At 41.3% G+C, this 25,175-nt stretch overlaps 1 protein-coding gene across 1 annotated transcript; it reads left to right on the forward strand.

Moving 5' to 3' along the window:
- The first annotated feature begins 391 nt into the window (after positions 1-391).
- On the forward strand, positions 392-3,707 carry LOC18012912 (nitrate reductase [NADH] 2). The gene is made up of 4 exons (XM_006395955.2): positions 392-1,501; positions 1,615-1,755; positions 1,852-2,084; positions 2,170-3,707. The coding sequence occupies exons 1-4, from the start codon at positions 481-483 to the stop codon at positions 3,502-3,504; spliced, it is 2,730 nt and encodes a 909-aa protein (XP_006396017.1). The 5' UTR covers positions 392-480; the 3' UTR covers positions 3,505-3,707.
- The last annotated feature ends 21,468 nt before the right edge of the window (positions 3,708-25,175 follow it).

Genomic DNA, 25,175 nt, shown 5'->3' on the forward strand with positions numbered 1-25,175 from the left:
ATATAAAGTGTTAATACAGAAACTACTGTAGTAATTTATATGTTTGTTGGTAGGAATCTAGGATTCGACACTTATTAAAAGAAAAAGATTGTAGTGTGGACATAATTGCAACACGGTTCAAAAGACATCGGATCGGGACAAAACAATTTCGAGCTATAATAACTTTTTTTTTAAATGTAATTATTGGAAGGACATAAGTATTGTACATAACAGTAGTATAGCATTCACGGTCAGTGTTATAAATACAAAAAAATCATAATTAGCGAATTTGTTTTTTTTTAAGTCACAGATGGTCCCCACACGTGTGATTCGGCACGATACTTCCTAGGCTAAAAGCATACCACTAGGCTTCCCTATATAACTTCACCTCCACCAACGATGCATGTTCGTCCTCAGATCTCATCTCACTCACAGGAGAAGAGATAGAGAGAGACACAGGAAAAGTCTCAGTTTCTATATTATTTACGATATACCCCTAATATGGCGGCTTCTGTAGATAATCGCCAGTACGCACGACTCGAACCAGGTTTAAACGGCGTCGTTCGCTCATTCAAACCACCGGCTCCTCCGTCCCGGTCCGATTCCCCAACCTCAACCCAGAACCAAACCGTGTTGTTTAAACCGGCTATGATACAAGAAGACGACGAAGACGTGTCAAGCGATGACGAGAACGAATCCGGTTACTACAAAGAGATGATACGCAAATCCAACAGCGAGCTTGAGCCGTCGATTCACGATCCGAGAGACGAATACACGGCTGACAGCTGGATCGAGCGAAACCCTTCCATGGTCCGTCTAACAGGGAAACATCCCTTCAACTCCGAAGCTCCGCTCAACCATTTAATGCACCACGGGTTCATCACACCCGTCCCGTTGCACTACGTCCGTAACCATGGTCATGTTCCTAAGGCCCAATGGTCTGAATGGACCGTTGAGGTTACCGGATTTGTTAAACGCCCCATGAAATTCACCATGGACCAGCTCGTTTCCGAGTTCACCTTCCGTGAGTTTGCCGCGACGTTGGTTTGCGCGGGGAACCGCCGAAAGGAGCAGAACATGGTGAAGAAGTCTAAAGGCTTCAACTGGGGCTCTGCCGGAGTTTCCACCTCTGTGTGGCGTGGAGTTCCTCTTTGCGACGTACTACGTCACTGTGGAATCTTTAGCCGGAAAGGCGGTGCGCTCAATGTCTGCTTCGAAGGGTCGGAGGATCTTCCTGGTGGTGCTGGAAGCGGTGGTTCCAAATACGGAACGAGCATCAAGAAAGAGTACGCCATGGATCCGTCAAGAGATATCATTTTGGCTTATATGCAAAACGGAGAGTATCTGACACCAGACCACGGGTTTCCGGTTCGAATCATAATCCCCGGTTTCATCGGTGGTCGGATGGTTAAATGGTTGAAGCGAATCATCGTCACCACTAAAGAATCCGACAATTTCTACCATTTCAAAGATAACAGAGTTCTTCCTTCGGACGTAGATGCCGAACTCGCCGACGAAGAAGGTATAATCAATTTCTATTTGGTTCAACAATATTTGGTTTAAAAATAAAGTTGGTGGATGATGTCAACTTCTTTGACTTTTATAATTTAAATCTAAATTTTTTTTTCTTTTCAGGTTGGTGGTATAAACCGGAGTACATAATCAACGAGCTTAACATAAACTCCGTGATTACGACGCCATGTCACGAGGAGATTCTTCCCATCAATGCTTTCACAACTCAGAGACCTTACACTTTAAAGGGCTACGCATATTCCGGTACTGTTAATATAAAAATTATCATTCTAAATACATTTGTTTACTTATGGGAAGATTAATTAATAAGAACAATGGCTATATATACACAAAAAAAAGGAGGAGGAAAGAAAGTGACACGTGTCGAGGTGACAATGGATGGTGGAGAGACATGGAACGTGTGTACGCTTGACCATCAAGAGAAACCAAACAAGTATGGTAAATTTTGGTGCTGGTGTTTCTGGTCACTTGAAGTTGAGGTTTTGGACTTGCTTGGTGCCAAAGAGATCGCTGTTCGCGCTTGGGATGAGACTCTCAACACTCAGCCTGAAAAAATGATCTGGAATCTTATGGTACGTGTCTCCAAACACACCCCATGGTTTTAAATTTGTTACTGATCGGTTAAAGAATTAACGAAACGACATCGTTGTAAAACAGGGGATGATGAATAACTGTTGGTTCAGAGTGAAGACTAATGTGTGCAAGCCACATAAAGGAGAGATTGGGATCGTGTTCGAGCATCCAACTCTTCCAGGCAACGAATCGGGTGGATGGATGGCTAAGGAACGTCACTTGGAGAAATCCGCTGACGCGCCTTCAACGCTCAAGAAATCTGTCTCGACACCATTCATGAACACAACTGCTAAGATGTACTCAATGTCGGAAGTCAAGAAGCATAATTCTGCTGATTCTTGTTGGATCATCGTTCATGGTCACATCTATGACTGTACCAAGTTCCTTAAGGACCATCCGGGTGGTTCAGATTCGATCTTGATCAATGCTGGGATGGACTGTACGGAGGAGTTTGAGGCGATTCACTCTGATAAAGCCAAGAAGATGCTTGAGGATTATCGTATCGGAGAGCTAATTTCAACCGGCTATTCCTCAGACTCTTCTTCGCCAAACACTTCGGTTCACGGTGGCTCAGCCGTATTCTCGCTCTTGGCTCCGATTGGAGAGTCAACTCCTGTTAGAAACATCGCTTTGGTTAACCCACGGGCTAAAGTCCCAGTTCAACTTGTCGAAAAGACATCAATTTCTCACGATGTTCGTAAATTCCGCTTTGCTTTACCGGTTGAAGATATGGTTCTTGGTTTACCGGTTGGTAAGCATATCTTTCTCTGCGCCACAATTAATGACAAGCTCTGCCTAAGGGCTTACACACCGAGCAGCACTATTGATGTGGTTGGCTACTTCGAGCTCGTGGTCAAGATTTACTTTGGTGGAGTCCATCCGAGATTCCCCAATGGTGGGCTCATGTCTCAGTACCTAGACTCGTTGCCTCTCGAGTCAACTTTGGAGATTAAAGGACCATTGGGTCATGTTGAGTATCTAGGCAATGGTGAATTCACGGTTCATGGTAAATCAAAATTTGCTGAAAAATTAGCAATGGTGGCAGGTGGAACCGGTATAACCCCGATATACCAAATCATGCAAGCCATTTTGAAGGATCCAGAGGATGAGACTCAAATGTATTTGGTTTACGCGAACCGAACCGAAGAAGATATTCTTCTTAGGGAGGAATTGGATGGTTGGGCTGAGAAGTATCCGGACCGGTTAAAGGTTTGGTATGTTGTGGAATCGGCTAAGGAAAGTTGGGCTTATAGTACCGGGTTTATAACTGAGGCGATTCTTCGAGAGCATATCCCTGATGGTTTAGATGGCTCTGCACTTGCGATGGCTTGTGGACCACCACCGATGATTCAGTTTGCGGTCCAGCCGAATTTGGAGAAGATGAAATATAACATCAAAGAGGATTTCTTGATCTTCTAAGCATATTCCAAAATATTTTAAAATTCAAAAAGTTGTGTGGTCAAAAAGCCTAGTATTATAATAGATTCAAAAATAAGTTTAAAATATTTGTTTTGTATATAATGTTGGTTCTTTTAAGTTTTCAATTAGAGAATATAATGTGTCAGTTGTATTTATGTTGGATATTTTTTCAAAATTTGAGAATCAGTTTTAATATTTTAATTCTCTTATATGTTTTCTAAATATATATGTATATATCTAAATTCCTTTACTGAGGAAAATTCCCTTCGCCATTAAATCGAATTTTGTGAATTTTGTGTATAGAAATTCTGTTTCATAGGCAGAGACGAATATTGTCAAGTTGTAAATGATGATTTGTTATACAGTCATACTATGTGAGTTTGAGTTTATGATTTTTTTTTTTTGTTGAGTCTCCCTTGCTAGGTGTTCTTCATTTCTGGTCGATTTGACTACATTGGTCTATTTTAGGCAGATATGGTTTCTTTGAATTTCCTCATCAAGAGCCCCCTATTTGCTTTGCTTGAAATCAAATTTTTATTCGCTAAGCAACATCGACGAGTGAGATAAAGCATGGAGGAAGAACAGAGCCTGTGTTGGAATCTGACTGGATTATGAAATTGGTTGTTTTCTGAAGCAGATCTAGGCTGCACCGCTTGAAGGAGTGAAGCATTAAGAACGTTGAAGAAGATCGAAGCAGTGATTCATCAGCTATATGAATATAACATAGCTCATCAGATATGGTTTCTTTCAATTTCCTCATCAAGAGCCCCCTATTTGCTTTGCTTGACATCAAATTTTTATTCGCTAAGCAACATCGACAGGTGAGCTAAAGCATGGAGGAAGAGCAGAGCCAGTGTTGGAATCTGACTAGATTATGAAATTGGTTGTTTTCTGAATCAGATCTAGGCCACACCACTTGAAGCAATGAAGCGTTAAGAACGATGAAGAAGATTGAAGCAGTGATTCATCAGCTATATGAATATATCATAGCATGTCTATGTAGCATGTATTATAGTATGACTATATGAATAGACTATACTATTTTGCAATTTGCTTGAACTTCTTTTTCTCTGGTATTAAGATTACTTTGCTATTTGTTATTTCCTTGAGATTAATAGATAATATTTTGCTATTTGATTGAAACAATCAAATTCTCTTTTCTTTTGGTATGAAATGTGTATATTTCGTTGGAATCCTTCAATCAGATGCACTTATGTTAAGTGAGCTCTCTTTCATTTTCTGTAGCTTATAGAAACTCATTATTTTTTAGTTGGAGAAGAATGTACTATGTATGGTGTAAATCATATATATATATATATTAATAATTAATTTATTGTATTTATTAATTTATCGATTATTAATTTATAGGGTTTCTACTATATTATACAGTATGATCATCAGTATTCATAATTATTAATTATAATGATAGAACTTTCATAAATAAATCTAAAACACATAAAAAGAATGAGTTTGATCCATTAGATTATTCAATTTGTTCTCTAGCGTAGGTGCCAAAGAAGAATGAGAAGAAGAATAAATTATAGGGAAATAACAAATTACAGATTTTTAGTATTAATTGTAGTAAGGTTTATTTTGTGTAATATATATGTGTTTATGTAGCTTTAATTTCTTGTGTTTCATTTATGTGTTTTGACATATTTTTATCATGTTTAATTATAAAATTTTTAATGTAAATAGTTCTTTTATATTGGTAATTTTAATTTTAATTTTATATATTTATTTAATTTTTATAGATATTTGAAGTTATAAAGATATCTTTAAATTTACAAAATATTTAATTATATGGACTAAATTGAAAAACAAAAACAACAAATAGGTTCACTGATAAGATATACAATTTTAAGAACTAAAAACTAAAGTAAACAGTGTTTTAAGGGTTTGAATAGTGGATCCTCAAATTTGAGGTTTCAGTACTCAAAACATCAAAATTTGGATTGGAACACAAAAAACTTTAATTTGAGAGTTTAGGAGCTGAGTTGAAAATGTTGTAGAACACTTTTGTTAAATCCCCAAGTGTTTTTTTTCCTCCACTTTTAAAAACATCTTAAATATTTTTATCAATCAATTTAAAATATATGGCAAAAAGGATATTACAATTAGTTTTATTCCTAAATAAAGAAAATTTTCACTATGGCATGTATTTATATGTCTACTTTTTTCAACTAATTTTATTTTTCTAATAGCATATAGTTTGTTTTACATTATATTTTATTCGTATATACAAATATATAACGAATATAGAGTTAAAAGTATGTAACATCCCAACCCTGATCTCTTGAGATAACTGGAATTGGGTCTGCTAGGTCAATGGTCTAACCTCATTTGGTTAACCATCTGGTTTGGTCCAATGATGAGCAGCAAGGGTGCCAGGACCGAAAACCCCTGTGTAGTAACAATCATCTTAGATACTAGATCCAGTGCTGACCTGAAAAAGAAAAAGAGGGGTGAATAATTTGGATTACCCAATAAGGTGAACCTTAAGAGATTCATTATCACTTCTACCATAATATAACATAGAGATGAAGAAAAGTTGATTCCTAAAAAAAGCTCAAGAAAGACCCCATCCTAGATTTCTAGACATTCAAGACACAAGAACAATCATCCGGTTAACTAAGTCCAATTTTCCGTCAATAATTTGGATTACCCAATAAGGTGAACCTTAAGAGATTCATTATCACTTCTACCATAATATAACATAGAGATTAAGAAAAGTCGATTCCTAAAAAAAGCTCAAGAAAGACCCCATCCTAGATTTCTAGACATTCAAGACACAAGAACAATCATCCGGTTAACTAAGTCCAATTTTCCGTCAATTCGCCCTCATCATCATATTCAAGGCATGGTAAACTCCTTCATACTCAAGGCATGACAACCGCCTGTCAATTCATCTCATGCTCGAGGCATAGTACTCGTGCATCTTTCAAGTTATTCAATGAACACTTTAATTTCCAAACAAAAGAAAAGCTCTCCAGAGGATGGGATCTTATCCTGCCTTCCTCCTTGGATAGGGGGATAAGTCTGCCATCCTTGATATGCTGAACCTGAAATATCACTGTTGGTCACACAGACAATGAGTGGTTTGCCGCAACCACCTAGCGATGAACGCTGATGGTCCACTAGGCACCATACACCCGCCCAACAAAAAATCTCGAACCACATGTCAGCCTGTGACGAGTACCTAACTCGATCTACACACCAAGGACAATTTAATGACTCGTAAAAAGCAACTTTATATGTTTTAAGACTTCAACCAAGGATCCCAAAATTATCAATCATTTAACTTATTTCTCTTTATCTCTTTTTGAAATGATCTCTAGCAACCTAGCTCATCATCAATCAATAGCCAGCAATCATATCATCATCAACACAATCCAGCATCAACAGCAAGAAAAATAAATCAGACACAGTAAGTATGGTTTAAGAACAGATTAATCTACACCCTTGATCATAAAATGTAGGATTTGGAAAGAAACAACCCTCACCTTGGCCTTTCTGAATGGAGATACCTTTTCACCTTTATTCATCTTCGAGCAGATTTGACATCCAACACGAAAACGACCATAAATCTCGGCTTAGATCTCCGATCTGCACAAAATTGGACTTCACGGAAAGCTGAGACTTGGAGCTTCAATCTAAAAGGTTATCCGTTGCGTGGATCCTCACGGTTCGCCGGATAATTGCCTCGCAAGCTGGCAGCGCGGAATGGGAAGGAAGAGGCGGAAAAAGAGTGAGGAAGAGAGGAGAGAATAGTCTAGGAGAGAGGAGGAGAAGCATAATCACGTCATGGAGGAGGAGAGAAATCCTGCGGAAAAGAGGAGAAGAAGAGAAGTCGCAGGGAGAGAGATGGGAGGTTGGTGTCATGAAAAGGAGTGAGAAAAATAGGAAGAATAGGGTTTTCTGGGATTAGAGGGTTTTTATAGAGTCTCTGGTCTGGTTTAAGATTGAAATTAAATTGAACCGGAAAAAAGAAAATTAAACTAATTCCCCTTGGTTTGGGTTTCACAAATCTTCCCCTGTTGCAAAGGATTCGTCCCCGAATCCCTTGAAATACGAGAGCGGATATGAAATGAACACTCGAGCTAGGAACAATGGTTGCGACAGGGATGGGAAGAGTTGCTAAGGAGACATGATTAAGGATGAGAGGAAGAAGATTTAGCCCAAAATGATCTTAGATGGAATTAGAGAAAAGAACACAAGGTACAAATGGGGGAAGAAATGAAGGAATGAAGTCTATAACAAAGAAAAGAAGAAACAGCTGTCACGAATTGTGGGAAAGGAGGATAAAAGATAATGTAAAATTTTCATAGAAAAGGATGAACAAAAGATGAAAAGCTAATATGAAATTAATGGGGAATAAAAGAAGAAAAAGAAATGATATAAAGGATTTTATACTGAGGACAGGAGGAATGGACTAAATAGGAGAAGATTCATAGCAAAAGAAGGAAGGGAATGACAACTGAGAAAGGAATTATGGCACCAGTATAAGAGATGAGTTGGTACCTCCTTGCAACTTAGGCTAATTAAAAGAAGAAACGGATACCATGGATGATGTGATTCTAGAAAGCAATAAAGAATTGGAGTTGGACCTAGAAGTGATGCGGACATCAACCCATCAAGACGTGATGCGGACATCAACCCATCAAGACGTCTCATGGTGATCTCAACACTTGGAAGAATTAGGTGCAACGGACATGAGAGTCTAGCCAAGGGTAAAGGAGAGACGATCTCCCTTGTTGAACAAGTTAATGGCGAAGGGGAGACGACTGTCATTAATTTGTTCTCTCTAGACTCCTATCCCATCACCAATAAGCCATTAGATCACTCAATCTTAACCGGACCAAACCAAAGAGGAGGCAACCAATCTATTGAAGATACTGTTCAACCCAAAAAGAGCCACGAGCATTGTCCAGGTCAAATGAAGTCCAATAACAAGTGTTCCAGCCCAACTGCCACTTGGATCACATTCTTAGCTCAACCAGAGCACGCCTCGAAGTGGAATCAGTCCAATTGGAGTTCAGATGAAGGAGATATTGAGTTTATAAATCGGGTGACCCTCTACTTACCCGATTTAGACATATGCGCCTTAATTGGAGAATTCCGACTAAACCAGGAGGAATTAAGCTATCAACCGACTTGTTCTGGAATCTTGACCCATCAGAGAATCACAAAGAATTTGATTCAGACCGAGATCGATTCTGGTTTAGGAGATATCCAAATTCTAACCCGATGGATCCTCCACTTGCCTTATTTGCCACCTTCTAGGTTTTGGAGTCTTCAGACATATCTTTGGCGACCAGGAGACATTCTAACTCAACCAGAGGCTCTACGAGGCGTCCTTACGTCCACCAAAACGCATAGGATCAATTGGAGATGCACATGGACCGACCTTCCTTATTTAGATCCAAGTGCATTCAACATGTTCACACTTGGTGTCATAACTCTCCAACGGCTATATCCTTGCTGCTTCTACGACTTGAGCACACATTCAGCGAACCTGGACGTCCCAAGACATCACTTCTATGCACCCAAGTTGTCAAGACTTAAGCTCAGCTCCATTTACCTTATTTGGCCGAGATTTGGTCATTATGACTTAAACGACTAGTTTTGCATTTAGTTTGTGATTTCTTTCTTGCTTTAGCTTTTTAGAACTTTGGTTTAGACTTGTGTAGAGCATTATATAAGCTCATCTTTGTCTTCATTGTAAATCACCATTCAATCTTAAATAAAAGGCATTTTTGTTTTCTTCAAAGAGAGTTCTTTGTAAGAGTTGTTTCTTTTGAATATTGTGTGTGATTCACATTGTTCATTAGAATTCTTGGATTAAACTATTTGTGTGATTCAAGTAGTCTGTTCCATCACCTGATAGAGAGAGTCTATCATCATCATATTGAGTGAGTCAATCAAATCCACCACCTTCCATCCCACCTTCATATCCACTTCCGCACAAAGCTTGTTAGCTTTTGATTATCAAGAGATCACTAAGCATCGGTGTGATTCCGTGCCTATATCAAGAAGATGGAGAGCAAATAGCTGAGGAACTAATAGCTGATCAGGAAGATTCATTAGTTGTTCCAAGTGGCCCAATGACTCGATCGAGGACTAAGAAGCTTAAGCAAACCATTGGAACTATCATCAAAAGCCTTGATCCGATCCAAGAGGGAAAAGAGACGGTCACAAACACTTTAGTTGTGATCCAAGTCCAAGACGACTAAGTGGACTTGAGATCCAGGCTTGTATTCTTTTTCCCTATCTCAAGTTTTGTCCCAATAGGTTTTCTTGAGATATGTTTTTGATGAGGCAAGAATGGATCTCTAATTGTCTAAGTCCACAAAGCCACTAGCCCAAGCCCACTATCAAGAGGAGCGTCTAAGTCTCATTCATACTCGCCAGCTTGTGTGCTTCATTACCGAGATGTTTTAAAGCTTTCAAACTTATCTTTCTACTTCTTTATATTCTCTTGAGACTCCATTGTATCGACCATCTTATCTTTTCTTCTCAAATTCTTTTCAAAAAATAAGATCTTGTTTGTTGGTGTGTTATATCATTCGAACAAACCTTAAATCAACTATGTGTGTCATATCACTTAGAAGATTCAAGTTGGCGTATCAAGAGTGATCTGCAGCTCTTGTGTGTGTCCATTAAATTTCCCAACCCTTGATTCAAACTTTTTTTGTCTGCAAGGCCTATCCCTGTTATTTCTAGTCATTTAGAGTGTCGAACAAGGGCAGATCCATACAAGGATCACATCAAGTGGTATCAGAGCACCATTCTAATCACTGGACCGTCGAGTATCAGGTTGTGTCTATCCATCTCTGTGTTTTCTCATTGTTTTAATTATCATTTCGATTAAGAGAAAACTGCAAACTTCATTACAACCAAGTTTTTATAATCGCTTGTACTAGATCGATTGAGTAATCAATTGGTTGCATCACAAATCATATAAATCAATCTGTTTCAAATTTTCTTTTCATCTTACATCATCAATCTGTTCTCTAAGTGCATCAAGTGACTATTAGGATTCATTTTGAAATTAATCTGTCGAATTTGAATGATTCCATGTGGGACACGAAGAGTCATACTTGAGTCTTAGTCAAAACAGAATAAATTACTAGTGATCTCAGCTTTTGTTTTTATTTCAAGAAATCATGACAGAAGAAGAAGAGACAAGCCAACAGCAAGACAACAAGCTTCTGATGGAGTCTATGACCGCAAAAATGAAGGACTGATGGCTGCTCAGTTCGAGATATTTAAATAAGAGATGCAGCAACACTCAGATGCCAAAACATATAGAGAAACAAGGAGTCTCCAGAGAGAACTAGAGAACATCTCAAACCACCGAGAGATGAAGCTACAGAGGAATATTATAGCCGAGACAGTAGTTCTTCAAGGAGCCAACATAGGCGTCATAGATGAGCAAGAAAAGAGATCATACCTCCCCAATACAGTTTAGGAGGACTCAAACTGAGGATCCCTTCTTTTCATGAAAAGAATGATCCTGATGCATATCTAGAGTGAGAAAAGAAGATCGAATTGGTGTTCAACTGTCAACACTATACCGAGATCAACAAAGTGAGAGTCGCAGCTACCGAATTTTATGACTATGCTCTAAGCTGGTGGGATCAATTGGTCACTTCTAGGAGAAGAAATGGAGAATATCCTGTGGAGAGTTGGCAAGAAATGAAGGCTATTATGAGGAAAAGGTTTGTGCCGAGCCATTATCATAGGGAGTTGCATCAGAGGATCCAGCAGCCAACTCAAGGAAACCGATCAGTTGAAGATACTATCAAGAGATGGAAACCCTTATTTTAAGAGCTGATATCACCGAGGATAGAGAAGCCATCATGTCAAGGTTTCTAGGAGGATTGAACGGAGACGTACAAGATCGACTTGAGATGTAAAATTATGTTGAGATAGAGGAGATGTTGCACAAGGCCATTATCATCGAACATCAACTCAAGAGGAAACCTGTGTCTAAACCAAGCTATGGAATTGGAGCAGCGACTTCTAGACCAAGTTGTTTAAAGGAGGAAAAGACAAGCTCTTATCCAAGAGAGGGAAAGCAACTTGCAATTCCTAAACTCGAACCTAAGCCTTATGTGTCTCACCAAGACAATAAGGGCAAGGCAGAGGCTTCAACAACCCGCTCCAGAGATGTCAAATGCTTTAAATGCCAAGGTCGAGGTCATTACGCTAATGAGTGCTCAAACAAAAGTATTATGGTGTTGCAAGATAATGGGGATATTGAATCCAAGGAGGAAGCTTCAGAGCCTGAACCCATGACCGAGTATGAGGAGATGCTGGCTCAAGGATCGCTGCTAGTTGCCAGAAGATCTTTAAGTGTCTAAACAAAGACTGAGGAGCAGGAGAAAAGAGAAAATTTGTTCCACACTCGATGTCTTGTCCAAGGAAAAGTTTGTAGTCTTATCATCGATGGTGACAGTTGCACTAATGATGCGAGTGAAGCTATGGTTAAGAAGCTGAGGTTAAGTGTTTAAAAGCACCCGAAGCCATACAAGTTTCAATGGCTAAATGAGAGTGGTGAACTGATGCTAAGAGAATCAAGGGTTACTTCTACCTTCACGTTTTTAAATTTATAACCCTAAATATATGCAAGTGCACATATGTACGTTGTAGTACTTAGGGGTCGAACCATAGAGATTTTGAGCTTTCAGTGCGAATCAATCAAGAGTTAAGACTAGCAAAACAAGCAAATGGGGGTTTTTTGGTTTTGGTGTCACTAAATCTAAGTGTAAATCGAAATAAAAGAGTTGTTTAACAATATGAACAAATCTCTGGGTCTAAAGGGTTTTCGCAGGGGTTCATGAACTGATCAAAAGACAAACAAATCGGTAAATGAAATCAACTAGCGAGGGTCCCGAACTCAAATAGATACATGTAAGATTAGCCAACTGTCGTCATCATAATCATCTAATCACTCAACACAGCAATTAACTTTCGCTCTCATGCTGTGAATAAGATCACACATTAAAAAAAGAATTCATCCACGCTCGCGATTCTCTGTAGGTAGCTTTCGTCTCCTACAGCAATTTCGCTCGATCACTTCTAGGTCTGTGATACAGCACTCTGTACATTAGCCTCAGAGTCGCCATCCTTAGGTAAGGGTGGTCGAATTGCTCGCCTATCTGCGAAAAGTTTGTGTGTATCACATTCTCCAATCAGCTGTTCTCCCTTCTTGGCGTACTCTGGTTCTCCAATCGATTCATTGCCATCATGGATTGGGTCATTAAGCTCATCATCTGATGGATCACCATCTAGAAAAGGGTCTTCTTCAGCGAGAAGATCAAGGATGTGTTCCTGACCCCTCATCGAAAAAGTACCTGAAAAATCAAAGAAAAATAAAAATTAGAAAAAGTTGTACTGAATTAAGCAGAGATTCGCAACGAAAGGAATCAAAATCCCCGGCAATGGCGCTAAAAACTTGATGCTAAGAGAATCGAGGGTTACTTCTAGCTTCACGTTTTTAAATTTATAACCCTAAATATCTTCAAGTGCACAGATGTACGCTGTAGTACTTAGGGGTCGAACTACAGAGATTTTGAGCTTTCAGTGCGAATCAATCAAGACTTAAGACTAGCAGAACAAGCAAAAGGGGGTTTTTGGTTTTGGTGTCACTAAATCTAAGTGTAAATCGAAATAAAAAGGTTGTAAAACAATGGGAACAAATCACTGGGTCTAAAGGGTTTTTGCAGGGGTTCATGAACTGATCAAAAGACAAACAAATCGATAAAAGAAATCAACTAGTGAGGGTCCCGAACTCGAATAGACACATGTAAGATTAGCCAACTGTCGTCACCCTAATCATCTAATCACTCAACACAGCAATTAACTCTCGCTCTCATGCTGTGAATAAGATCATGCATTAAAAACAGAATTCATCCATGCTCGCGATTCTCTGTAGGTAGCTTTCGTCTCCTACATCGTTTTCGCTCGACCACTTCTAGGTCTGGTAATTCAATACAGCACTCTCGTGGCTCCAATTACTGAGATCAATTTCTAAGCGGTTAGCAACAGACACAGCATAGGGAACAAGAATGAACGAAGGACTCCTAGAAGATTATTAACCCTAAATCGAAATAAATATATGATCAAGACATAAAATTCTCTTTGAAAAATCCCTTAAAAACCCAACTGGGAAATTACTCAGACATAGTTGAATTCAACATCACAAGAGTATTTAGAATTGCAAATAATTGAAATAGACAGAGTTTAGAAACGAAGAACAGGTTGAAGAAGGAGGGCCGATGGTGCCCCTCTCGGTGGCTCCTCTTCTGGGCGAGCTTCTCTTCTAGGGTTCCTGGTGAAAGATGTGGCAACGACTTAAAAAGGATTTATATAGTGTCTTGAGTCCTCGGGAACGCCTAGGGCTTGCAGGAATAATGACAGGAGTAACTTGGGCTTTAATATGGGCTTCTGAGGCTCGGAATAGGGCTCCCCGCGGTCTGAAATTTCGCACCCCCGGCGGATGACGTTTTGGCCGCAGGTGAGCTTCTGACTGTGATAATTTGCATTCAGTGTATCGACCATATCTGGAGATCTAACCGTTGGATTTCTTTGATTCTACTTGTATTGGAAAGCTGGTTGTCTCCTGTATCTTGTGTCAAAATGTGGGGGATGATCAGACGGTGGGAAGACCTCTGTTTGTTACCAAACTTCTGACGGTGTGAATTTATCCAAAGTTATGCTTTTTGCTCCCAAGTACATCCCTTTTGTCAAAATAACCTGGAAACTCTTTTGAGATTCTAAAACATGGAAATCACTTAAAAACCTTTAAATCTGAGTGAAAACACCTGCATAAGATATTAAAAGTGATCCATAAAAGTTGTCAAAATCAGGTGTTGAACGTGAACAGCCAAGTTGTAGTTCCTATAACCATCGGTCGTTATGAGGATGAAGTTCTCTGTGATGTGTTGCCTATGGAGGCTGGACATATCCTTCTTGGGCAACCATGGCAATATGATAGAATAGTTATACATGATGGGTTTACTAATAAACACTCATTTGCTTTTAATGGCAGGAAAAAACCACACATTGATTCCCTTTGACGCCTCAAGAACTGTATCAAGACCAACTTCAACTCAAACAAAAGGAGAAACCCCAAACTAAACCATCAAACTTCTTCTTAAAGGCTGGTGATGTTGCAAGAGCCTTGATTTTCAAGCAACCAGTTCTTATGTACGCTTTTAAAGAGTTTCTTGCTAGTATTACTAACATTACACCGGTGCTACCGAGTGAGATGACTGATCTTTCGCAGGCTTACAAAGAAGTGTTCCCTGAGGAAAACACAAAAGAGTTGCCACCTATTAGAGGCATTGAGCATGAGATAGGTTTTATTCCGAGAGCTTCATTTCCTAACCGAATTGCTTATAGAACCAACCCAATGGAAACTAAGGAGCTGCAAAGATAGTTGAATGATCTCATGGAGAAGGGCCACATCAGAGAGAGCGTGAACCCTTGTGATGTGCCAGTTTTGCTTGTACCAAAGAAATATGGAAGTTGGCGCATATGTATTGATTGCCAGGCAATCAACAACATTACAGTTAAGTATAAGCATCCTATTCATAGATTAGATGATATGCTTGATAAATTGCATGGGTCTAGCAACTTTTCTAAGATAGATCTTAAAAGTGGGTATCATCAGATTAGGATGAAAGAGGGAGATGAGTGGAAAACACCTTTTAATACTAAACATGGCATATACGAATGGTTAGTTATGCATTTTGGGTTAACAAATGCACCTAGTAATTTTATGAGATTAATGAATCATGTTCTTAGGGCATTCATAGGTGGATTTGTGGTAGTTTACTTTGATGACATATTAGTCTACAGCAAAAGTCTAAGTGATCATGTTCTGCATTTGAAACCTGTTTTAGATGTGCTTAGGAAGAAAAAACTATTTGCTAATCTTAAGAAATGCACTTTCTGATAATCTGGTGTTTTTAGGCTTTGTTATGAGTGCAGATGAGATCAAAGTCGATGAAGAAAAAATAGTGGTTTTCATGGTTTGGCCGGATTTTATAGACGATTTGTGAAGGACTTTAGCACTACTGCTGCTCCACTTACTGAGATCATCAAGAAAGAACTTGGATTCAAGTGGTACCAAGCGCAAAAGGAAGCATTCCAGGCCTTAAAGGATAAGCTAACTAATGCTGCCCTCTTAGTTCTTCCTGATTTCCTTAAAACATTTGAAAATCGAATGTGATGCGTTGGGCATAGGTATTGGTGTTGTTTTGATGCAGGAAAATAAGCCTATAGCCTTCCTTAGTGAGAAACTCGGAGGAGCCACACTAAACTACCTCACATATGACAAAGAGCTCTATGTCCTAGTGCGAGCAATTCAAACGTGGCAACAATATCATTTAGAAGAATCACACAGTAAAATCAAAAGCAAACGAAGAACATCTAGAATATTATAAATCCTAAATCTATTGATTCATAAGCAAAGACACACGAAATTTCCTTTGAAAAATCCCTTTAAACCCAAGTGGGAAACTGTTGGGGTCGGTTTCATCCCAACCGGTTTAAACCATTTCAAGAATAAATTAACCATCGGGAGAGCCGATTTGGCAAGGGCCGAACCCCCACATAGGAGGAGTGGGCCGAGCTGTACCCAACGTAGCAGATGGGCCGAGCCGTGAGGAGGTAATGAGCGAACCAAGCCGTGAAGAAGACGCTCAGATGGGCCGAGCCGCGCACAAGAGAAAATGGGTCGAGCCATACACAAGTGGAGATGGCCAAGCTGTGCAAGAAGAAGAATGAACCGAGCCGCTACCTTTCGCAATTGGACCGAGCCGATTCTTCCCAGATGGGCTGAACTGAAGTCTTGAAGGACGTAAGCCCATAAAAACCCCTAGGCGAGGCATTGTGACAGTGGCTGCACAAAGTGATAAGGAAATATTCCGAAAATCTCTCCCGAGATTCTCGGCTAGGCGGTTTAGAAAATTAGTATAAATAGGAGATTTACATGATTCATTATGTATCTTTTCACAACTCGAGAGCAATAAGACCTAAACACTTTCCAGCAAAAAGAAACCTTCTTTTGATCTTACTGTTCTTGCGATTACCCTAGAAATTTTGGATCCCTTAAGTTTTCCTTAACAAATATTTGGTTGTGCGAGTTTTGGCTCACACAATTTGGCGCCGTCTGTGGGGACTCAAAACTTTCTTACTCTAAATCGAAAAGACTTTAAGATCCGAAGAACATGGCGAGCAACACCCTCGACGATAACAACAAATACAACAACGAAAACGGCGCGGAGAAGGACACTCCGGCATCAGGCACAACGACGACGACAACCAAAACCCAAGAGGAGATGCAAAACATGATGGCTGCATTGATGAAGAAGATCGACGATCAGGACAAAAGAAACGAGGCGATTACGGAAAGGCTTGATGCAATGACGGCCGAGCGACGACACCCGACTTGGAGAGCCAGAATCCCCAATCCGATGGATGGAGTCCGGAGACGCTTCGATTTTTCAACGCCTGCAGAAGCCTCGGGTAGCGGCGCAAGAAACCCCTTGGCTCCACCAATGTTTCGTCCCCTCGGCAAACAGACTCCAGCAGCAACCCGAATCAACATGACCAAGCCGCCTCCACCCCGTCGAAACTCAAGGCGACGAGCCGACGAAGAGGAGAACAATGTGATCGACGTGGACGCCCAACAAAGCGACGGAATCGCGAACTCACAACAAAATGACTCGGCTCGGCGAATAAGCCAAGAAGAGCTCGCCTCGGCACTAAACGGCATTCGGACTGATGAAGTCACCGACCCGGCTCGCGGCGACAACCCGACTGAAGAAGAGGAAAACCTCCAATGGATCGAGCAGGTAAAGCGCGAAAACGAGCCTAGGAGAGAAGAGCGGGAGCGGCCTCACCAATCAAAGGGAATGACTCATGCACAAACCCTCGAAATCAAAGAGCTGCGAGCCTCAATGGCTCGGACAGTGGCCGAGATACGCGCCATGAAGTCTCAAGTGCATAATGCGACGAGTGCCGCACCAGAGATCGATCGAATGCCCGAAGAGACCCAGAGAACACCATTCATGGCGAGAATCACGGAGGCTAGGATTCCCGAGCCCAGGAAAGTGAGAATCCCATTCTACGAAGGAACAACCGACCGAAGGCACATATCAAAGCATTCCGGATAGCAATGGGACAAGCTTTCACAAAGAACGCTGCCAATCTGACCGAGCGGGAAGTAGATGCCGGATATTGCCTACTCTTCGTAGAACATCTCAAGGGAGCCGCGCTCGAATGGTTTTCGAGACAGGAGCGCAATTCAATCGGCAGTCTCCAACAGCTCTCCGCTTTGTTCCTTAAGCAATACTCGATGTTCATGGATAGAGGAACTTCTGATGCCGACCTGTGGACGCTCTCCCAAGGAACGAATGAACCGCTTCGGGATTACATGGCAAGGTTCAAGGCGGTCGTATCCAAAGTAGAAGGAATAAGCGACAAGGCTGCACTCGAAGCTCAAAAGCGGTCTTTGTGGTACAAATCCGAATTCCGACGGGAAATGGCACTCAACACAACACAAACGATTCAAGATGCCTTGCATCTGTATTCAGACTTCGTCGTAAACAAAGAAGAGAGGAAGAATCTGGACGAACAGTACGAAGCAACGAAAGCAGCGATCCGGAGCTCAATTTTGACGCGCCCCTCGAAGGAAGGCAATCTATAAATAACGCAACAAAGCAGAGCTCAGACGAACCAAGAAGCGGAGGTGCCCACAACTATCAAGTAGGCGCTGGACGCGGAAGAGGAGAGCCGCGCAGCAACACTTGGGTAAGAAGACCCACCAACTACGACGAAAAGGCATTCTGCGAGTATCACCAGACCTGTGGGCATTCAACGGCACGATGCCGAACTCTAGGAGCCAAACTTGCGGCTAAGATGGCGGCGGGAGAGCTCCTTTGGACAGAACCGACCGATATTCCGAATACGGTGATCTCCTTTGCCGAAGAGGAAACGACAGGGATAGATAAACCGCACAACGATCCACTAGTGATCAAATTGACGATCAGAGACCACGATGTAGCGAGAGTGCTCATCAATACTGGGAGCTCGGTAGACGTCATTTTTAGGGAGACACTCAGAAGGATGGGAATCAATCTCTCCGAGGTGACGGCGATTCCCAAACCTCTAACCGGATTTTCAGGAGAAAAAACGATGACTATGGGCACAATTAGGCTCCCTGTGGTAGCTGGCGGAGTCACTAGGAACGTCGAATTCTGCGTCACCGATCACCCAGCAATCTATAATAAGATTATGGGAACTCCATGGATCAATGCGATGAGGGCGGTCCCTTCCACCTATCACATCTGCCTCAAATTCCCGACTCCAGCAGGCATCAAAACGATATGGGGAAACCAGAAGGAGTCGCGAATGTGTTACTTGGCGGAGCACAAGCTGAGGAACCCCGTCACCGATGCACGAGTAGACGTAGATCGCAAAAAGCTGAAGATGGATCGAAAGCCTAGGAACGAGCTCTCGAAACTCTTATAGCAATTACAGATCGCGGAGAGCCGTGAAGCGCGCGCCAAGCTGGTATGTGATGCGGTGGACTCGGTGTGCGTAGACGAAGCGCATCCAGAACGATGCGTCGAAATCGGAACTAAGCTAGAAGAACCTATGAGAAGCAAACTTCTTTCCCTCCTCAAGGAGAATATCAACACTTCTTCCTGGACAGCGGAAGATATGTCGGGCATAAGCATCGACGTGACCTGTCACGAGCTGAACGTGGATCCAACCTTCAAACCAATAAAGCAAAAAAGGAGGAAGCTCGGACCCGAACGACGAAGTGGAAAGATTGCTCAAAGTGGTATCAATTGCCGAGGCAAAATATCCAGACTGGCTTGCGAATCCAGTGGTTGTGAAGAAGAAGAACGGCAAGTGGCGGGTCTGTGTAGACTTCACTGATCTCAACAAGCGTGCCCAAAAGACAGTTTCCCTCTACCGCACATCGACCGACTCGTCGAAGCCACTGCGGGAAATAGGTTGTTAACATTTATGGACGCATTTTCCGGTTACAACCAAATCCTGATGCATCCTGATGATCGGGAAAAAACGGCATTCATAACTGATCGCGGGATATTGATAACTAAGAGTTTTCAAGGCTCTTTGTAGAGGTTATCAATCCCCAGTCTTGTAGTACAAGGGGTTTATCAATCCATATGTGGTGTTAGACACTAAACTATGTGATCAGATTCTTAATTCAAGCAAACAAGAGTTGTTTTGATTAACTAATGACAACTACAAACTTAAAAACAGGATTAAAGACTAAAGAAGAACTAAACAATGACAAGTGATATGAATACGATATGATGGAGGCATGAGATTCTAGACATGATAGTTGGTTAGGGTGCTTTGGTGCTAACCTAGAAATGCTAATGACAATGATGAGACATGATTCAAATGATTAAGAACTCTAATCTAGGTTAATCCTCTCATGAAGGTATTAACCCTTATACTAATCCATTTAAAAACTAAATCATCATTTGTGAAATATGAATCAATATGCATTAATAAACCGTTCTAATGATCATTCAAGCAAATAACAATAAATCATCATGCAGCAAATGCTTAAACCCCTAATACAGCTCTTTCAGGAATTTCATCAAACACTTTTGGTGCATGAAATTCCCAGAATCTAGATATCAAGATATATGCAAGGATCTAGCATAGAGAACAGCTGTTTAGAGAGATGAATCAATGAATCTAGCCCTAAGCACTCCTAATCTAACACTTTAGCACCCTAACCCACACATCTAGAACTTCATTAAGGTGACTACTCTCTAATCATACTAATCTCTCTTAAACCTTTGCAAGTTGAGAAGATTGGCATGATTAATGATGATAAATATAGATGGAGATGATAGATTAAGGGGAAAAAACACTCTTTAAGTCGATGTTAAACTCAAAAGCAAGGTATAACAAGTGGTCTTTCACAAAAAGGGAAAAGAGACTAAAAATGGGATAAAAGTTCTCTCCAAATTAGGTCTAAAAACTATTTATAGAAGCCTTGGAAGAACCGGGTCAGCCCGGAACAAACCTGGTACTGACCCGGCCTTGGTGGGTAAAGAGTGAGTTTGCCACGGTCCAGCAGGTTCTTGGTCAGGCCGTGGCAAGTGACCGTGTCAAAGTCTTGTATCGCGTGTTCTTGGATGAATCATGGTGCCACGGTCTAGCAAGTCCGAGTCAATACCTGTGGCAAGTGGTCGTGTCAAACGCCGAATGTATGTAAAAGGTTGCCACGGTCAGATGTGAAACCGTGATGCACGGACGTGTCAAACGCCGAGAGTATGCGCAAGGTTGCCACGGCCAAGTCCTAGGCCGTGGCATTGAGACCGTGTCAAACGCCGAGAAAGTGTACAAAGCTGCCACGGTCAAGTCCTAGACCGTGGCATTGAGGTCGTGCCAATCGTCGAAGATGAGTAAAAAGTTGCCACGGCCAAGTCCTAGACCGTGGCATTGAGACCGTGCCAATCGCCGAAGATGAGTAAAAAGTTGCCACGGCCAAGTCCTAGACCGTGGCATTGAGACCGTACCAATCGCCGAAGATGAGTAAAGTCCTCCCCGGCCAAATGCTACTTTGCCACGGTCAAGTATAGATCGTAGCATGAAGATCGTGTCAAGTGCCGAAGGACTGCAATGAAGTACCACGGTCAGGTGTGGACCGTGGCGTTCCATCGTGGCATCTTTCCTTTAGCTCTCATCGTTCAGGGCTGCTTGGACCACTTCGCATTCCGGGAGGCTTAACTTCCAGGATATTGGTACGAATTGTGTGGTCCAGTTGCAGATGACAGAAGACTCATATATCTTCAGCTTTGGTGAAGGAAGCTTTGGTGCTTGGGATGTGGAAGGTTTCCTGGAGGGCTCATCTCTGCAGTGCATTTACACGATCAGGGAAAGGCGTCTAGACATGTGTCCATTCCGGAGACCGTATCTTCTTGGTCATAGCTCCGAATTGAATGATCTCGGATATTCTGGAAAGAGGACTCGATTATCTCTGTTTCGCATGAAGACCGCGTAAACTGAATCGGTCTGGAAGTGCACCGTCCTTCACATTCTTCGGAGCTCATCGGCTTGGTCCATAACGGCAGCGAGACAGGAGTTTCTTCCGACGAGCTTAACTTTCTTCTCACGCGTCCGAATTCCATGATTCCACTTCCTCTGGAACCGTGATCCAATCATCTCTAATTTTGATGAAGCACCGGACAGCTGAATCGGACCGGAAGGTTCCCCGGACAGGCGATGTCGGAAACATGTCTGCACCCAGAGATTTTGGCCGATAAAATCCACCCGCGGTACGTGAGAATGGCCGAGAAAAACCTTCCTGGTGCGCGAGAATGGCCGAAAACCTCCAAAAACCTAATTTCACCATTTTTTAAGCCTTGTTCACCATTCCACTTCCTGGATTCATCTTTTCAGCTCCAAATAGCTCCAAATACACCTGATAAACACTCAAAACATGCAAAGACTCATTGGGACCTAATGCAACTCCTAAGTTCTAAAAGAAACCCTAAAGACCTAAAATGCATGAAATAAAACATGATTTGGAATGAAATATGCAACCTAAATGATGCAAATTATGAACATATCAACTCCCCACACTTGTCCTTTGCTTGTCCTTAAGCAAAAAGAGCAAATGAGAGAAAGAGGTTGGATGCATTGGGAGTTTACATTTCCTTTTTGAGAGAAGTGATCACAATGAGAATTCAAGTGCATGCTCAATTATGCAATGCAAAGCCATACTCAGATATATATCAACTCAGCAAGGAATCTCCACAAGTTCTTCTCTCTCTCAACTCTTTCACATTCATTAAGCTTTATCAGGTGAATCTCATGATGCAATGTTTAAACAAGCTGGCTTGGCTAGGGAGAGGCTATGAGATTAAAATGATCTCACTTTTCACACTTATCTTCCTCTCACTAGGAGACTTACTTTTCACTTTCACTATCAAGTCTTGGAGTTCAAACTTTACACAGCTATTTTTCTTTTGCAACCTCTAGCCTCTTTTTTTCTTTCTTTTCAAAACATTTGAGCTCTTTGGCTTCTTTTCTTTTCTTTTTACTTAGAGGCTAGACTCTTTCTTTTCAACACACCAGAGCTCACTTTCTTTAACTCAAAACTCCAAGACTGATTTCTTTTTCTTTCATTCCCCTAGCTATTTCCACTCTCTCTTTTCCACTCATCTCACCTTTTTCCACTCACCAACAAGTCTTTTCCCCCACACTTACTCCTTGCCAATACTCTCAGTTCCTGTATGTTGGAACACAGCACTCAATGAGACCTGCCCTTGTCGCTCTAAACCTAACACTTTCTGCTAAGTTTGATCCAACGTGGCCTTTCAACTCACACACAAACATTGGCTTGAAAGAAGGATGGGTTCAAGGTGAGGGAACTGATCCATGATGCGGATTCAGCTACTTGAGCTAAGGAAAAAGGGTGGTAAAAACAATGGTTCTAGCTCAAGTATGTATATCGGTATCCACAAGCTTTTTCAAACAATGCATCACCAGATATTTTCAAGTCAAGTTCAAGGTTCCCACTTAACTAGAGTTGAGTTCAATTCAAACTTGCTTCTCAGATTCAGATCATTTCAGATTTTGCAAGCACAGAAAAAGATTCACAAGCATATTCAGTTCAAGTTCTTAAAGTGATGTACTCTCTAGAAAACCTATCATTACTCCCTGCAAGATGCAACCTACATGAACATGCAATCTAGACTCAATCCTAAAAATGAGAATGCAACTACATGATCATTTTTTTGTGAAAATTTTTCTGGTTTTTCCATTTTTTTGGTTTTATATGCACTTAGATGAAACTACATGAATGCATGCGAGAATGTGACTCAAGACTCAAAGTGTAAAATAAGAAAAGAGAAAACATGATTAGTAAAAGATGAAACTCCTCCCCCACACTTAAATAACACAGTCCCTTGTGTTATAAAAGCATGAGAAAGGAGTTAAAGCAAAGCAAAAAAGTAAAATGCAAAAGGGAAAAGAAGATCTATATGCATATATACAGAGTTTTGAGTGTTTACCTCCATCACTGAGGTGTGATCACAAGTAGTTGGATGGGTTGGAGGTGGAACATGATGGAGTTGAGTATCTAGGTGGGCTGCTCTCAGGTGAGTCTGGTAAGAACGCTGTGGCCAGGTTCACCCAATCTTCTTTTCCTGGTGGTAACTCAAGATCACAGACTGCTGAGCTTTCTCCCACCTCTTCTCTTGTGTCTTGTTTGGGTGAGGTGGCTGGAGCTGTGAGTTTCGTAACCTTCTTCTTAAGTTGCCTAACACAGTCAACGAGCTTGTGGATCGTTTTGTCTTGCCATTTGCACCATTTCTGAAGGCTGTTAACTCTGGAATACAGCTTCCTTGTGTGATAATCAGGCTCACCCCAAAAGTAAGGATCAAAGTGATACCGGCCTGCTCCCATCCTTCTTTCAAAATCTCTTGGCTCCTCATTCTCACAACCGGCTGTCCTAGTTGTGCTCTGCTCTTCAACTGGCTCATTACCCATAGAACTTGCAGTCCTCTTGCATTTGCGAATTGGAGGGTGGATGGCTGGGTTGTAGAGCTGATCCTTTAGAACAATAAAGGAGACATTGTGCCTTTCTCTGAGGGTGGTGATGGCTGGGTATGGCAACAGAACTTGAACTCTCTCATCTTGTAAGAGCTTAAAGTTGTACAAGAAGTTTTCACCATTGCTTTCTGCTAAGAACCCAACCTTGGTGAGTGTAGCTTCATCAATCAACTCATGCCTGACCTCAACATCATCAAAGACAAAACCTCTTGCTTTCAGAATCTTTTTTACTAGCCATCCATTGTGCAACTTAGTGAGCTTCTTTCTTTTACCCTCACTCCAAGCAATGTCTTTGTAGATCAGCATATGGCGTGCCAAGAATGCACCACTAGTAGGGATGTAGTGTGGGAGATGAAATTCTCTCTTGCTCTTCAAATGACTGATGAGAGGATGTAGACCCATTCCCAGTAGTTCCATGTCAGCTAGATGCACCACACCATCATTGTGCTTGGTAAAGAACATTTGGCAAAAGCACTTTGTGAGCATAGCGGATGGCTGGGTTTCTTATCCATTCTTTCATCTCAAAGAATCCACCAAATCCCATATTGTTAAAAATGAGCTGAACCTCTTCAAGAATCCCCATCTTTTTCAGCAGCTCCATGTCAGGGAACTTGGTTTGCAGCACCTTTACATTCTTGAACACAGCAAAGTAGTCATCAAAAGTTGGTTCTTTGTCTTCAGGTTCTGACTTTCTTTTTGCTTTCTTAACCGGCTGCAATGGGATTTCAGGATCACTCTCTGTTTCTTCTTCATCCTCAGCCACAACCACCTCTTTTCCTGCCCTGTGAACAACCTCAACCAGTGCCAGTTCTTTACCAGAACTCTTTGAAGTAGAGGCCTTTGTTTTCTTTGGTGCAGCCACACTCTTTGCCTTCTTCTCAGCTGGATCCTTTGGCTTCCTCTGTTTTTTCTGTTTCTTGAAAACTTTATGCCCAAAAGGCATAATCTGATCCTCTGAAGCTCCAGCTTTCTCTATTTTCGATTTCTCCATGGCTGCTGTTCTTTTTGTTCCTCCCATCCTGCATTTTCTCAAATAGCTGTGA

This window comes from Eutrema salsugineum, unplaced genomic scaffold (genome assembly GCF_000478725.1).
Source record: "Eutrema salsugineum unplaced genomic scaffold, Eutsalg1_0 scaffold_6, whole genome shotgun sequence".
In the NCBI taxonomy this organism is placed as follows: Eukaryota; Viridiplantae; Streptophyta; class Magnoliopsida; order Brassicales; family Brassicaceae; genus Eutrema; species Eutrema salsugineum.